Source organism: Rhipicephalus microplus, chromosome 2, assembly GCF_043290135.1.
Source record: "Rhipicephalus microplus isolate Deutch F79 chromosome 2, USDA_Rmic, whole genome shotgun sequence".
Taxonomy (NCBI): domain Eukaryota; kingdom Metazoa; phylum Arthropoda; class Arachnida; order Ixodida; family Ixodidae; genus Rhipicephalus; species Rhipicephalus microplus.
The window spans coordinates 76652786-76670691 of record NC_134701.1 but is presented as its reverse complement, the minus strand read 5'-3'; the positions used below and the strand labels follow the sequence as shown (position 1 = coordinate 76670691).

General features: G+C 43.5%; 1 protein-coding gene across 1 annotated transcript in view; it reads right to left on the bottom strand.

Annotated features, from left to right (window-relative positions):
- Positions 1–16729, bottom strand: part of LOC142789931 (uncharacterized) — a 228312-nt gene extending 211583 nt beyond the window's left edge. The window contains exon 1 of the mRNA XM_075885013.1: positions 16684–16729. Within this exon, the coding sequence (XP_075741128.1) occupies positions 16684–16729 (46 nt within the window). The remainder of the gene's footprint in view (positions 1–16683) is intronic.
- Between the last annotated feature and the right edge of the window lie 1177 nt (positions 16730–17906).

Below are 17906 nucleotides of genomic sequence, written 5' to 3'. Positions count from 1 at the left end.
AGTGCTTCTAACAATGTGGATTGTTGTCAGAACCAATGTAACTATTCTTGCCGACAACCTAACCACTTGCATTTCTGTAGCCGGGGACGACCCTCGTCATACAAGCACGTTAGCGTGCCTGGTAGTTAGAGTGACGCCTAAATCTGGTATGCGATTGACGTTACAAAACTAAAGCAAAATTAAAACCCTAACCAAGAAAACAAGTCATTAAATTATCCCGAAGCTGCCCCAACTTCCTTCATTACTAAGTAGCGAAAAAAACATTTAAGTAACAAAGCACAGTTAGGACTTTCTGCTTCTCACTAAAGATGAAAAAACAAAGCCAGACCGAATACATGATTTATTTCTGCGCTATCTTTCGATAATATACGTGAAGTCAGGCAGCGTTCTGATCTGCAAAGGCTGCCTAAATAACCAAGTGTATTTTCAGTGGTGGGTGTCTCAAACAAATATACTTATCCGCTCTTTTCATATTCCAAAGCCATTTTCGAGGAGGGAGCAGTTGCCGAGACGTCTATTTTGAAACGAAGCGTGTTACAATAATTAGCAATCTAACACGGGGGCGGAAGCTTTTTAAAGTAAAGGGCCATGCAGCGTTCAAGGAACTGAACGCTGCATGGACCGTGCCTGGAACAAAAGGAAGGGGGGGGGGGGAGGGGGAGCAGTTAGTCAATGTACCACTCTAATTATATGTCTTGAGGTTTTAAAGACATTGATAAATTTTCTGAATTGGCAATTACGAGCAGCAAAGCTGATGCAGAAATAATGCCTATTTAAGCACGCATATGAAAAGATTGCAAAATATGAGCATAGACTAGAAGTAAAAACAAAAGCTCTGCGACTTTTTGTGCTGAACATTCTCTTGGTAACTTAAAAATATCCGCATAAAGGTTGGTCAATCACAGACACACAGACAGGTGGGGGCGCGTTGATTCGTTAGTCGGAAGGCCTTCATCGGTTAATTAGGAAAGCAATTGGGTTGTGATGTCGTGCAGTGCCCGCATTTGGCTGTCCAGCCGCCTAAATGTGGCCGATGAGCTGCAAGTTGCCGACCTCTGTTTTAAGACATTGAAAACGACCATCTACGTGGCGGAGAATGCTTGAACTGTTTTTTGCCGAAAACAGACTGCATTACTAGCCAAACTTTAGGGCATCGATGCAGCTTTTTATTTTCTATGTGTTTGCTCAAACTTCCTAGGCCCAAACGGGTTGAGAAATAATTCGGTGTTTTTCAAAATGTGTACTGGGACCATCAGTAAACGACATCACGCTGAGGTCCTTCAGGTGCCCACTAGAGATAATGCAAGGCCTGTTGACGTAAGTACCAATTTTTTTTATCACCTCACTCTTACTGCCTTGAGACGACACCTTGCTACAATTATAAAGTGAATGGATATTCATTCAGCCGTGCTATAACGACGACGATCTTGGCGCAGTGCGTCGGATGTATACAATTTCATTGTCCTGTAGGAAATTGGTGTTCATTTTAGAAAACTATCAGTGAGCTAGCCGAAAAGCGAAGTGCGACTTGTTTTTTTTTATTATAGGTCTAGAGGCTATCTTTTATGGGGTTAATCAGTTTTCTTTAGACATACCTTCTAATAAGGAAACACGATGAAAGTCGTCCTAACTGTCAAGAAACCACTAGTGTGCTATCTATTTTAGACGGACACCTAGTATTACACAAATCTGCATCAGCATTTCATCCCATCTATATTTGAAGACAGCATGCAAAGCACCAAAAGTGGTTTGCAGACCTCGCTTTATGTAAACGCAGTTTTTGGTATCATTTGTCCTTAAAAAGTTGAAATAGAAAGTTAAACATACGCAAAGAAAACTGGCCGCATGCTTAAACAGCACAATACAATATAAAAAGCCACGTCAGGTGAACTTTGCCTAGTGTGTGCAGCTAAGTAAGTTACATCATATGCTGCACTTATGGCGTTTTACATTGTTCGATGTGCCCACATTCGCCATATCTGGGCGACTTTGCCAATGATCGGGCAGGCATATGTTATTTATCATCCACCAAAACACACCAATAATTTTTATGGGTACGTTACAGGTGCAAATAGTGACAAAAGTATCCTAGTGAAAAGTTGTTATTTGGCATGTTTTGAAGGATACCTTGCATCCAAGGAGATAAAGAATGTATCCACAACAAAAAGAACGTGTGATTGATAAACGCCTTTTAGATACGATGATTATCGTATCTAAAAGGGGGATCCTCTCTCGCCAAGAACAAAACTGCTGCAATGTGTGGCCTGCAGCCCTTGAAAACACTCGGTGGGGGCTGCTGCAGCTGACAGCGTTATTGATCTCCTAAGAAATGCAGCCTTAGTTCGTACAAAGATGTAAACAACCCGAGAAATTTTTTTATGACTCATGGGTTATCGAGCCAAAAAGGTGCATCAACGTGTTTCGCCAAGTATGAATGACTCAAATACCGCGCTATGTCAATGACGCAAGGAAACAGAAATGCAATGACCATGTGAATCAGAGACTCAGCTACTCATAAGTGTTTGAGTGCTGTCAAGCTTCTACAATAACGATTATCTATGCAATATAAAAGTACCGCAACAGCAAAACGCTACGTATATTTTATAGACCGAGCCGAAGTTCAAGAAATTATCTGAAGAAATATGCGTCAGAATATACTGTCACGCAGTCGTGACGTTGTCGAGAGCAGAAATCTCCACGTTCAAGATGAAACTGTTAAGTTGACCAAAGTTGTGACCAGTCAACGAGAAGTCAAGGTATAGCAATACCAACTGGCATTGATAGCAGCGTACAAGGCGTTAGCCGTCTGCTCATCTGATCTGCAGTGAGGCGTCTCGACAATTAGCAGCCAACCTTTGAGCATTACTACTGATGGCCACGTTTGTTCTAGAATGACCTCTGCTGTTTGCGTTTGCATGCTCAAGCCTATGAAATGATTATGAAGTAATCTGGGATTCTTTCAGACATTCTGGCATGGCTTAAGTATGGCATTATCAACACAAACAATAGCCTAGCAACGTGAAACACAGGAAGCAAGAGAGAGAGAAATAAAGAAATAAAGAAGGAGACAAAGAAATGAAGAAAAGAAAGAAAGAAGTAAGCAAAGATATGAGGCGGAGCTATTGGCATTCTTCGTGGCACTGCGAAAAATTCCGTGCAATGAGAACAGAGCAATAATAATTTTTGATTCGCTCCCGGTATGCACAGCTCTTATAACTTCTCATACCTCTCGTGTCATCACGACGTTACAATCTTTATTTCCGTCTCAGCTGAAGTACCTAAAATTAGTATGGGTACCAGGTTACTATGGGTTAACACTAAATGAAATCGCCGATGCCTTAGCCCGCGCTCATCACTAGATCTCCCAATAATTCAGGTTCTCCCGGTGGTAGAATACTTCACCGCAATCAGGTTTAGAAGATCAGCTATTCACACAGATAAGATGGAAGCAATAACCACGTGGACGGATTATAATCGCCTGAAATATCCATGGAAATCGCAGTGGAGCCACTCTCTACAATCAGAAGTGATGATCACCAGATTTAGGTGTCGTGTCCCCCCCATTAAACTTTGATTGGTACAGAGGTGGTCTGACGATATCACCCCTCGGCCAATTCTGTGGCGAACTAGAAAATATTGCACATAACTTTTTGACATGTGCAAGATATTCTCGTATGAGAACTCGATTTCTATTTACTCCTTTTACAAAAATAGGCTTGACAATATCGGAGGAATACATTTAAGCTTCGGTGCCTCAGGCTTTGGATACTGCCACAAAGATGTTTTTGAAACATGTGTAATTTCAATAAAAATACTCAACAAATGCCATTTCAACCTGGTATTTTAAATTATTCGTCGTTTGGTTAGGTTAAAACTTGAGTTTTCAAAATTATTCCCGTCAGGTTGTTACGGCAGTCTGTGATACAGGCTCAAAAGCATATTACTTGTAGTTAAATTCAATCTTTTTTGTACATTTGCCATTTCATTTTTTTTTTAATTTCATGGCTTACCTAACATAGCATTTACCAGTCTCTACGTTGCATTCTTAGCCAATCCCCCAAAGTGGGTACGTGCCATGTATCTAGGATAGCAATGCAAAGCAAAGAAAGAGAAATAAAAAACGGCGTGTGTGGCAATACAAGAAGTCACTCACTGGCACTTCCACTAAAGTTGGCACAATAACGAAACGGACTTTCGCTACAGCTTGAGTATGAGTCACACATCTCCCGATATATTCAAGAAGTTTTCTAAGGCAAAGTTGTTCTGAATTTCAACGACACGTGAAAGGGTCTGCATTTTGATATTAGGTTTCACAATAATAACTAATCAAAAAATCTGAATAACTTGCTGAGTGTTCGTGAGAACTGTTGAAGTATTACGGCCCAAAAGCGTGGAATGATTTTGAGGGACACCGCAGTGTGGTGCTTCATGAACGTTCACCATCTGGCATTCTATACTGCTCTCTCAAGTCCTAATATTCGGCTTTTGAGCATTTACCCAGTATACAAATGCGAATGCCGTAGTCAGGATTCAATCCTGCGACCTGTAGATCGGCAGAAAGGCATCATAACCTCGACACTACAAGTTGCATGCATAGCACAGAAGTAGAAAGGCTGCTGTACGAAACAGGCGCTGGTAGGTGAAGGTCATTCACATACTAATTAGGGCAACTGCCATGATGTCCGATTGCGCAAACCAGCACTAACGCATTTCGCTCAATGACGCGGAACATTTTAGGTGGTTGCGCATGAGCCTCTCTTACGCGTGAAGGCAAGTGTCTTCTCTGCCAAATCGTCTTAATGGAGGGTGTCAAAGCCCCTGGTTATCGTAAAGAGACGTGCTACATGCAATGCACAAGGCGATAGCACCCTTACGCTAGCTGATTCAATTCGCCCAATTTTGTGAAGGTAATTGGCATTGTAACTACTATTGTTGCTTTTTTTGTATCGTGAGCTACACCGGCAGAGGCTGAGCAGTTTCACGTGGCTTACGGTCAGCAGTTTAGCGCAAGCACAAGGCGTAGTGGCGTCACGCGGCGCACAGCTGGCGCACTGGAGAAGGCCTGGAAACTCCTGAAAGGACGTGTCACTAGTTGGCCGACCTTTGACTCGCGTGATAATGCTCACTTGCTAGTCTGTTCGTTCATCCATGGTTCGTCCACCTGTTTTTCCATTCATACGTGAATCGTTCATCCATCGGTTCGTACGTGGTTCGTTCGTAGATGCTTCCGTAGCTCACACTGCGTTTTCGCTTGCATCGCCGAGCTAAGCCACTACTACTACAGGGAAAGCAAAACTGGGGTCATTCGCGGCGCCGTATATAGTTGATCGCCGCCGCCGATGGTGTCCGTAATGACATCGCAGTAAATTGGAAAAAAACCCTAGTGTCAATGACACAGACGGGCGTGAGCCGGGATCCACTGGGTGCCAGCCCAGTATTCTACCACTGAGCCACACCGGAGCTTGCCTAAGGCAAACTTGCCTTAGGCAGGCTTGATGTCGGGAAAGCAATTGCGTTAATGCTACTTATAAAGTGTTTTAAAGCAGCAAAAAACAAGCAGTCGTCGCACAATGCGAATAGCGTAACGAGTGGGCAGTCTAATGCCCCAACCCACTAAAAAAGCTTGTTCTGGTTTCTTATTAACTTTGGCACATACCCATTTATGGCATAATTCCTCATCGTCCTCAGCCGCTGCATAAACAATTGGTACAAAATTTATAGCAAGGGTTTAGTGAATATCACGCTTCTCGGAAGAATGACAAGAATAGCATAGCGAATGCCGGCCTACTACCCAAATTTTTTATTAATAATGTCAGAGTGGGTATCAAACAAAAGTGCTTGCAGCAGTTATCTAATTAGTGTTTAAAAAAGGCTCCAACATTCATTCCGACATTCGTTCGATGTAATTCGAGGTCCGTTTTAGATTTGACATTTGCTAGCTCAAGTGTGACAATATCGTCTTGAACTGTTCTTGATACCGCTACAAGTAGTGATCACTGCCTCGTGGTATTTGAAGTCAGCATTTATTTAGTGACGGTAGATCACCAGGTTCAAAGTTTTGTACACTACTCAAAAATTAAAAAGAATTTACAGTCAGCGCTGTCTTCCTTTTTTAATATGGAAGCAAATATGAAAGCTATGAGCCTTCGTTCCACCCTAAAGTGTACAATTAAAAATTCACAGTTCACTATATCTTCAACAAAGGGAAAATTCATATCTGCCTGGTGGAATGTGGTTTGTGCCAGAGATTAGAGACACCGCAACGCTGCATGGAAAAAACTCCTTACCAACCCATGTCCGACTAATTGGAGAAATTATTTATTTGCTAAAGCTACCTTTAAGAGAACAGTATCATTAGCGAAAGACGATTATGAACAAAAATGGTACGGCTATCTATCCAAGAGTGGACAAGATAGCTCTATTCAGATTTCTCCTTAATCGTAAAGCTATGACAGCACACGTAAATGTTGACTCAGTTATTTTTTCTCCAACTGAGTTGGAAAATACATTAACTGAAATTGCATTAGGATTGGAAAAGAGATTTACATCCCAAATTAAAATAAAGTGGGCAAAACCGTCATTCGGAAATGATTTTCTTGAAATAAGTAGAGATAAACTTGCGCACGTCGTTCGTATTCTGCCAAACACAGGTCCTGGACCAGATGGCATCACTTCAGAAATGTTAAAAATATTATTCGACGTCTCTCCTGAAGTCCTCCTTAACGTTGTCAACTATTCACTTGAAAATAGTTGGATACCTCCTGCCTGGAGACTTTCAAAAATAATACCGCTTCCTAAAAAACAGGGTCCAGGAATGCAGATAGATAACATTAGGCCAATCGCTTTAACATCACATGTAGTTAAGTTAATAGAAAGAATACTTTACTTTGGAGTTACCAAGTTAATAACAGATAATACGATACTCAGAGCGTGCAAGATTGGATTTAGATCAAGTTACTCTATATGGTGGGCGCATGTGGATTTAGAGGCTCGTATAAAGCTTGCTCGCCACAGACGACAATATGCGGCCCTAGTAACCCCTAATTTAGCCAAGGCATATGATAATGTTGAACATCCTATTCTTATCAATGCCCTAAAAGAGCTGACGTTCCCGCAGTACATAACAAACTGGATATACGAATTTTTAAAAGACAGAAAATTTTATTGCTCCCAACGAGGTGTTTCCACACCGAAGTATAGCAAAACGAGAGGTGTTCCTCAAGGCTCTGTTCTATCGCCTGTGCTATTTAACATTTTGTTAATTTCCATACCACTAATTGATAAGGTACAAGTGTATGTTTATGCACATGATATCGCGTTCTTTGCATCTGACAGCGATATTTATTTGCTACATTCGACTTTACAGTTTTATTTGACAACACTGGAAACCTGGTTGCAGAAAATTCATATGAACCTGAACGTAACTGAAAGTGCTATAATAGTTTTTCCATTAGACGTACCAGTTACTATTTCTCTTCAGTACCATCAAGAAATAAATCCCCAGGTTAACTGTATTAAATATGTGAGTGTACTGTACGATCAAAAACTGAGCTGGCGTGATGTCATTGAACATAATAAAATTAAGGCTATACGCGCTGTTTGGATGATGGGTAGGCTTGGCCGCCTCTGTTCTGGTCTTCGCAGATATACGCTGATCACGATTTATCGATTGTACATTCGTCCGATTCTTGAATTCGGATGTGTACTATTCTCTGGTGGACCAGCATACAAAATAAACCCCCTGATCATCTTAGAGCGGGAAAGTCTTCGTATTTGTTTAGGTGTGCCGAAATTCACAGGTAACAATGTTTTGTATCAAGAAGCTCGGCTACCCACCCTTGCTTGCAGATTCAGTATTTTAACAGTCAAAACCTATTTAAAACTTTCTGAATCCACTTTAAGAAGGCGACAGTTTGTATTCTTTGCCGAGCCTGGTGTCTTTTTAATGAGCATTGGTCCCGTGTAGATAAACCTCAAGTGCTATTTCTTCAAACACTTCTAGATGCTCTAAATGCTAGTATATTCGAGATCACACCATCAGTCAAACCAATCGGCCAAGTGCAAATGAAATTTGACGATATCTTCCCCATGAACGCTAAACACCTGCCCTTTAAATATTTGATTAGTTTATTACAACACCTGTCTCAATTAGATACTGATATAGTAATTGCAACGGATGCATGTATGAGCGGCGGGAAGGCAGGTGTGGGTATTTTTTCTCTCTCATTATTCTGGTCATTTTCATTAGGCCTGCCAGATTATACACCAATATTTGAAGCGGAATTAATGGCAGTTATACTAGCTATTCGTAAACTTCCTGCGACTCATTCGGCAGCTGTGATAGTGACTGACTCGTATTCCGTGTGTTCTTTTCTATCATCGTCATCGGCATCAGCAGTACTAGAAACTTTTAAATCATTAATCCCAGCAAACATTCGTCTAGTGCGAATGATATGGGTGCCAGGCCATCGCAGTATATTTATAAACGAGATGGCTGACACACTTGCGCGAACATCTCTTGATCTTCCGATTGTGCAATCATGACTCCTACAGCTTATGTAACAGAAGCGAGGTTTAGAAAACGTTTCCTTCTTGAAGACTCATCAAAAATCACGATACCGAATCCAGATTTCTCGCACCTACACTTCACATGGAATAATAAATGATGTCCCACGCGTAAATTAGAAGTCTTGATAACAAAATTACGTTGCTGTGTACCACCTCTTAATTTCTACTAAAACAGGTCGGGTCTGGTGCCATCCCCTCTGTGCTCAAGCTGTAACGAACCTGAACATATCGACCGTTTTCTTATCACATGTCACTGTTTCAAAAATCAAAGAAAAAATTGCTTCGAAATTTTATTCAGAAAACTAGGAATATCACTTGATACTCCCAATATTTTGTCTTTTGGGGCCGCTTCATTGCGACACAGTGACAGGAACATGTGTGGGGCTCTCTGCGAATTCCTATATAACACAATAAGATTACCTTGCTGAGTCAGTGATCAGCTCTCGAATTTTACTAGCCACGCTACAATTTATTATTTAGCTGATACACTGCAATAATTTAACTTTCAGAAGAATTTCATATAACGATTACACCTCAGATATTCAACAAATTCTATTATTTCTCCCCTCCCCTCCCCTTTTTTTACATTGCGCCAAATTAATTTCAAAGCCAAAACACAGTAATCATATTCCTCTTGTCTAGAAAACCTAAAGGTATTGACTTGCATTAACCACCGGCTTCTTGGCCAATCCGCCTTAGTGGGTGAGAGCCACAGAGGAAAGGAACAAGCAAGCAAGGCTCTGAAGGGCCGCTCCTCTAGCTTTCGCTGTGACTGTGTGGTGCCCTTCACGCAAACCTGGCGTTTTTGTTTCTTTGGTTTCTGATGAGTGCGTAATCTTGTCTTTAGTATAAGGCACCAGTACGCTAAGTCCATCTTTATTAGATATTCTAAAATCCCAGTGCCAACCAAAGGCAAGTGCACCGATTGCTCAACATTGTTTGCTCGAAATATCTTACTTGTCAGTAAGCAGCTGTGGTTTATTTTTTTGGCAATTTCAACACTTTCACGTAAGCTAGTGCTGTGCAGGCAGCACTCCCACATGAAAACTCTTGTGGAAAAACTACTGGCTTCTGCTGTTTACAGTCTCCAGTATACCTATACAAATATGGCAACGAGCATTATAATCCAGGCTATCTAACATCCTCATTACTCACGCAAATCCTTCGCAAAAAAGTGTTGATGAACCAGAAGAAGCGCCAATATCTTATTAGTGTGGATATGCTCTGCCAAAGACTGTGGCGCTTCAATCGAGGCTGTGATAACGACCCTGTCACTATGTGAACGCGTCCAATCGATGTTCACACTCCTTAACAATGTTAAGTAATGGGACCTAATTCAGATGGCTATGTCCAGAAGTACATCACTCCACATCAAAAGCGCCAGTTATGCACAGGCATATCTTTCACAGGACGGGCCACCGACGCTGTCTCACAGCATTATATAAGCATGTGCGGCTAAGTAGGAAACTACGACACAAGATAATTGATGTTTGGCAAAAATTGGGGGACCCTTAAGCTTCATCTTTAAGAGTTGAACGCGATAGCAAAATCCGACTCCTAGTGCATCCTTCAACCGCTCAGTGCATACTTATTGATAAGTTTTGTTACATACACACGCACGCACACAAACACGCACACAGTAGATTGGACCAGCGCGTGCTATTATCGCCGAATTGGCTAGTGTTCGTCGTGACACCTGTCTAACAAAATGCGTTAAAGGGCTTCTGAAAAACTTCTTCAAGTAACCATGAAATGAATTCACTAGACTAGCTGATTGCCTCACGAATTCCACGCCACAAAAATTTTAAGAATCCGCCCAATGCGAGTGGATTTACAAAGGTTTGTCGCATGCTGCAATTGCATTATCTCTTCTCTCATCCCGGCGAAAGCACTGGAAGCTGAGCAGGAAGGGGTGGCAGGGCGAAGGAAGTACGGCACCTCAGGACTTTAAGTACTTTTTTTCTTCAAATGCGCGGCTTTCTCATTGTGATCGCGCACGCACGCGTGGACAAGTAGCGGCCTCCCACGACTGTCTTGGAAACTTGATTTTTGAAACACAGACGCACAGACAATTTTTTGCTCACACTGTGAAGCCGAGATGGGAGTAAATGACTTCTCCTCTAGTGCACGCCCCGATTGGTTTTTCATAAACACCGTCTAGAGGGAGTAAAAAAAGTTACTCTCCATCAGTAGGGGGTATGTTCATGGTGCCAGGGGGGGGGGAGGGAGGGTTATTTACATTTATCGGGGAATTTTTTCAGGTCAGTATGGGAGTAAATTTTACATTACCGAAGAAAAATCACGTCAGCAGCCGTACCATGCACAACGTAACTTTAATTGCATTACCTTCGAAGCACACAGTAATGATTACAGTACACAAACATGCACGCAACGTTCACGTAAGGTTACAACACTCACACTCACCACAGCTTGCCGCCCGCACTGCACACCTACGATTCAGTCACCGGGTATATATAGGCACCATATTCGGACCTCCCATGTAGCTCAGAAGGAACCTATTTTTTATAATAATTAAGCAATATACACGCACGGTGTAGGTATAAAGTTGTGGTGGCCTTATGTAGGCACTTCAACACATATGCATTTTATCTTGAACCTGCCTAATATTCAACAATTTTGTTTTACTATAGCGAAAGAGCTTCATCAGTTGGCGCTCTGTCGTACGGGCTGAATTTGCATGAGCAGTGCTGTTTGTGGATCCGTAAAATGCACTGAATTAAACACAAAGCCCGCGCGGCCTTGGATTAACACATCAACAAGGCACATTCAGCAGCTCCAGCGATGAACCGAGGTAGACCACCGCTACCGCGTTCGACGAGAAAGCCTCACTCACGAGTACGGCACGGTGATTTGATGAATGAAAGCTGGCAATCACAAAATGCTTGCCAATGTGCAGTTTACGTCTCGTTATTTTTCCCATGCACAGAAAGAGGTGTCGCCTATCCACGCAGTTTAAGCTACGGAGTGATAGACCTAAACGAGCGAGACGTTTCGCAGTCGCGGTTCCTGTTGCTCGCATGCATTGCATGGGCATGCATGCCGTACGCTGTTTCTATGTGTCTCCGCCTCGTTCGTCACTCGCCTTCGAGTTAGTCATTTGACAGCTGCGGTAGCAAGGCGCAGAAGACTGTTATTCATTCCAGCAACCTTTACTTTTTTTGTAAAACATATTTTTTGCCTCACCGGTAGTCTGTGCTAGCTCGTAGAACTCGCCACGGCAGCCAGCACGCAGTGCGAGCTCGATACGATGCCGGCTTGATACTGACGGCATAGCGAGGCCTTCTTACCCCTTAGATGTTGCATTCTGAGAAGGTGCTTCTCATAATGGTTGACATTCTGAGAAGCCACCATCAACGGAGACGGGGCGAGCACGTCGCCGGCGCAAATCTCGCACCGGTTGCCGGCCAGCCTACCGTGGTCCAGCGAAGCCTGCTTCAGACCGTTTCGAAGTTTTTGACGATAAAACTCCAGGAGCAGCCGCTGACGATCGCAACAGCTTACTTTTGCTACCATTAAATTATTCTTGAAATTTTTGTAACTTTTTCGAAATTTTTTGAAGCGCGGCATTCGCGGCGTTTCGTTGAGGAATCGAACAGATGTCCAGCATGGCTCAACGGTGCGAAATATTTTGAAATGTTCACAGCTTACACCAAACGGTCGTTGCGATTCTTCGCTGCACTTACAATTTCGTTGTCTGTCGACAGATGCTCACACGGTCAGCCACACAAAGCACTGGGGTTTCACAATGACGTCCAAACATATGCCCATACATACACACAAACACACACGCGCACGCACGTCACGGCAAAAGAGGGTTTTTAAAACTCCCAGAGGGAGTTCGTAACCACGTGACCTGAAACTCCCTGGGGAGTTTAACAAGCATGATGTCGTCCATAAACTCTGCACTTGAGCAGGGGGCGTCTTATGACGACATGGGCCAAGTTCACTCCCTACCAGGGAGTAAATAATTGAGGCAGAAAAGTTTTGTGGGCTCATGTGCTGGAGAAACTCCCATCTCGGCTAACTTTAGCTTACAGTAAACAACCAACGGGGCTGACGCCAGTGGCGGGTTTTCTGGGGCACGAGATCTTTAACGCTATCGTGTTAATATGTATGAATATGCCAGCTCGCAACAGAAAGCTAGGAAAATTCTCTAACTAGAAGATGCTTATGTTTAGCATGACCGTGCGTCTGTTATCTTTTCACGCTTGTATGATTTTACTCGAGAACCATAAACTGCGGATTTCTAAAATGTAATCCATAAAGTACAAAGTGGGCTGTGTCAGTGAAGCTTTCGCAAATGCCTGCATTCTTTATGAAAAGTATCATGGTTTAAAGCATGAGCAAGTAGCACACGAAAGGTTTTGTAATTAAGGCAATGCGCACAGTCTCGTGTAAAACATTATATGCACTTCTTTGATGCTGTGGCTGACGATGACGAAGAATTGTGTCTGAAGTTTTTGTAATGGGTTAGAGCAATCAGCGACCCACGTTTTACACAATATTATTGTGTGAAGCCTGATTGTTGCTGCACTGGTATAAGGCTCTTTATTACGCATGTTAACGTGGTTCTTTACCAAAAATAAAGCCTGAACATGGTCAGTTTGCCACGTAGTTTAATGCATCATCGCAGCTCTCTGGTAGCGTACTATAGCGTGCCTCGCAGAGGAGCCGGGTGCGATTACCCCTCTATTCTCTCTCTTTCTCATTTATTCAGTTCTTTATTCCTTATAACGAGGTCCTGACGGGGTCAGAACCTCGTCAAGCTCTTGAGCTTTTAGTCCTGTACTCCACCTTATCTAAAGGAAATAAAAAGATTGATTGATTGATTGATTTATTGATTATTTCGTGTGGTAGTGGTTACGGGCGCCCTCGGCGAACAACTATGGTGGCAAAAACGACCCTTGTTGTGATCTCAATCCCCCTTTCACTCTAAAACTTGCGACAGGTGCCGATGTTATGTGAAGTATGCGAAGCACGGCCTCTGTAGCGTATTACGTTGATTAGGCGAAGCGTATCAAAATGGCGCTAAAGATAAGTGTGTGTAAGATAAGTACTTGTGTAAGATAAGTACTTGTGTTGTACGCACGGACATGAGTTGAATAGGAACAAATTTTAAATGCGAAGCATTTCTTAGCGAACTTCGGCGACTTTGAGCGTATCTATCTATCTATCTATCTATCTATCTATCTATCTATCTATCTATCTATCTATCTATCTATCTATCTATCTATCTATCTATCTATCTATCTATTTATCTATCTATCCATCTATCTATCTATCTATCTAGCTATCTATCTATTTAACTATCTATCTATCTATCTACAACGTTTAGCTCTCCTGGCCGTTTCAATAATGGTATCTAGACGAAACTTGGTGTGCCGTAACATGACTCTATGACCATCATAAACTATTCAAAACATGAGAGTTATAACATATACGTCCTGAGTGTCACGATTTACTTTCATGGTCTCTCGGTGGTTTCGATCACATGACATATTGCCTAACTGTTATGGCATGACATGACTGCAAGGTGAACATAGGTTACAGACTATAACGTGCGTGTCATGTGAGAACGTGACTACATCCCACGCTAATGGTGCGCTCGCGGCGGTTTTGATAAATTCATATATGCCAAAGTTTGTATTACGGGGTGCGCGAACAGACGACGAAGGTAAATGACACGTCCACACATGCTAATCATGACATGTGTGTCAAGTAAACTGTGAATAAATGCAACGCTCAAGGTGCGCTCGCAGTGGTTTCGCTGTCTCCACATATACCGAATTTGGTATCACGTGAAGTGAATAGACGACGATGGTAAATGACATTCTAAAGATGGAAATCATGACATGCGTGTCACGTAAAACGTAACTACATGTCACAATTGTAGCATGTTCTGGGCCAATTTGCTAGCTCCACATATGCCAACTTTAGTATCACGTGACGTGAATCGACAACGAGGGTAAATGACGCGTCCAATCCTGATATTCATGATATGCGTGTTTTTTAAAACATGACTGCATGCTACGCTTATAGCGTGCTTGCCTCCGTTTGGCTAGCTTCACATATACAGAATTTGGTAATATCTGACGTGAGTGAAGGAAGGACACAAGTTCTAGGCGCCAACTTGACAATCAAGACATGAAAGTGATGTACGGCATAATTTACGTCCACCTCTCAATGTTGTTATGATCCTAAGTTGGCATATGAGCCTTCCCCATTTGCGCTTTGTATATCATCGATCCCCACTGCACGTGGGATCTATCAATTTCTTAATAGTAGGGAGACTTTTGCTATGCATACTTCGTCATTCTTCGGAGAAGCGTGGTACCCGGTGAGCACTTGCAAGGAGTTTTCTGTAATTTCTTATGCTGTGGCTGACAAGCATGAAGAATTCATTCATACGCGGGGTTTGACGTCCCAAAACAACCATACCTTTATAAGAGACGCCGTAGTGGAGAGCTCGGGAAATTTTGACCACCTGAGGATCTTTAACGTGCACCCGAATGTGGGCACATGGGCGTATAGCATTTTCGCCTTCATCAAAAGTGCAGCCACAACAGCCGAAATTTGATCCTGCGACCTACGGTTCAGTAGCCGAGTACCTCAGTCATTAAACCAACACGGTGGGGCAATGATGAAGAACTACGCCAGAACCTTTTCTATTGAGGTGGAGCGTTCGACGTCCCGCTCGCTAGAAAATTGGCAATGTGCGACACCTGGTTAATCGTTTGCTGTTCCAAAACGCTTCCTTGCCCATATTAGCGTGATGCCTTTCCCGACATAAGTCTTTCCAAGGCGAGTTTCTGACGGAGTGTTAAATATGACGATATTTGATTGCATCGACAAAAGCATGTGGGAGGTAGTGGCCAGTTACTTCACGACGGCGGCCCATTCTTCTCTGGTGAGGGAGTGCGTTACCGGTGGTTGTCACCAGTGAGGCCACATTCCAGGCCTCTTAATGCTGTTCCATCACCACGTGGATTATTTGTAATCCAGTCGGGAACTGCGCGGCACCGGGATTCAAACCGTGGACCTCTTGCACGTGAGGCTGTTACTCTAACAACTATGCTGTCGCTGCCATATGGTAGGGCTCATTTGGCAAGCACATGCAAATCATGACTGGTAGCTTGCTGCTATCCCTCAAGAGGAAAGTAAATAACACCTGCACCTTGCCGGTACTTAGCTATGGAGTGGAAACCTGGAGACTTTCCTCGCCGTGGTGGTCTAGTGGCTAAGGTACTCGGCTGCTGACCCGCAGGTTTCGGGATCGCATCCCAGCTGCGGCGGCTGCGTTTCCGATGGAGGCGGAAATGTTGTAGGCTCGTGTGCTTAGATTCGTGTGCAGGTTAAAGAACCCCAGGTGGTCGAATTTTTCGGAGCCCTCAACTACGGCGTCTCTCATAATCATATGGTGGTTTTGGGACGTCAAACCCCACATATCAATCAATATCAATCATCAAACCTGGAGACCTACAAAGAGGGTTCAGCCTAAATTGAGGATGACGCCGGGAGTAATGGAAAGGAATATAATAGGTGTTGAGACTCTGCATATTCCATCCAGTGTTACTAAGTCATTTGTAGCAGCCCGGATTTTGGGGCCTCCCAATACAACCTTGACTTTTGTCAACTCCGTGGCGAAGGGCTCATTGGAGACAAAATAGTTAGCTGTGGTGTCGACGAGAGCTGTGTCACTGTCGCCCTATATGGTAACGCCGAAGTCACGAAGTTTTCGTCTAGCGTTGCCGTTCGGTCGTGGCGTGAGGTCGCGGCTTTGATGGTCTCTTCCACTGCTTCAAACTTGTTTCGTCCTGTCTCCCGGTGGCGAAGCTGCGTCGTCCAGGCTCCGTGCGCCTTGCTGCGTATTCTTAAGATTCGTTGTCGCCGTCGGTACTTTGCCATTCAGCAAGCGCAGCTACATGGGCTCCTACCCTTAGTTTTCCGGGTAAGTATTCTGAGACCAGCCCCGCAGGGCTAGCACACCGCCTGAGATGCGATGAGATGTGTGGCCTGGCCAAGGTGACCGGCCAAGTTATCGGGGGATCCACAGCATTACTGCGAGGTAGTCAGCGATGCCAATTGGGCACTCACCCAGCTGTGAATGTGGGGCACCGATGGCGACACCATGAAGTCCCATCTAGCGGTGCTCGAAGAGTGGTATGTGTGGCCAGCTTCTTCGCACTGGTAGCAGATTGGTAAGTGGTCAGTAACCAGCCAAGCATTCGTCTTTGTCAAATTCGCGGCTGGTTAGAACGTCCCTGCGGGTGTCTGTGTCTTCTTTGTGATTCGGGATATGTTAGTGGTCAAAGGGGGCGTTCGGTATCCGGATAGGGAAGCACCTCTACCACATATCTAAAATGTACATAACTTCTCGAAAATACTTGGCTTCCTTTCTGTGAACGTCTGGCCAGTAAACTGAAAATCATACTGTGAGCGAGCAATGCATGTGGTACGTATACACTGTTAGCAGCGAACAGAACATTTGCCAGCAATAAATTCGCAAACGGTGAAAGTGTCGGCATTTATACCTGCGACATTGAATATTTCAGCGTTATTGCTATTGGCCACGTGTGTTCAAGAAGAAACTTACATTCGCGTTGTCCAAGTAATCTCATTGCAAGATTCAAGCATTATCTATTAGTCACTTGTAATTTGGCTCAGCTTTCGCAAAACAGTAGTGTAATACACGTGTAACAGAGCTTTAGCATAATTGATAAAACTGAAAAGAAAGGAATGCATGTGACAATGTCGTGACGGAGACCAGCTTACAATTGAAGATAAGAAGGTTTTTCTGCACATGTGCATGCTATGTGGTACTAATCTGTCTCCGTCACTCGCAGACGACGCAAAAAAAAAGATAAATGCGACCAGTTCCACGTTGAAACCACTGCCACCGTAAAGCCAACAACAGGCCAAAAGTCTGTTCAGCTCAACTTCGTCCGCCGTAAAAAGGTGTATTGTGAGGGATCACACAAACAACACAGGCACCTTGCGACCTGACAGAGACGTTTTTCGCGCTCAGGTGAGCAATTTATTTTGCCTTCTGTGCTAGAACAGAAAGAAACATCACGAGAGGACGACGCGAGTTGCTCAGCTTTGGTCGAGGCTCTTTCTGATTAGCAGACGCGAGAATAGCAACAAAGAACCACACGTCGTGGTCCGAATGATGATGAGTGGAGCGAAGCGTAAGAGGGTTTTATCGGTAAGCCGTGAAACGTTCGTTCGTCTGTATGTTTGTCTGTCCTTTCGTCTGTCTGTGTGTCTGTCCATGCGTCTGAGTGTTCATCTCTCTGCTTGTCCGTCGGTCCGCTCGT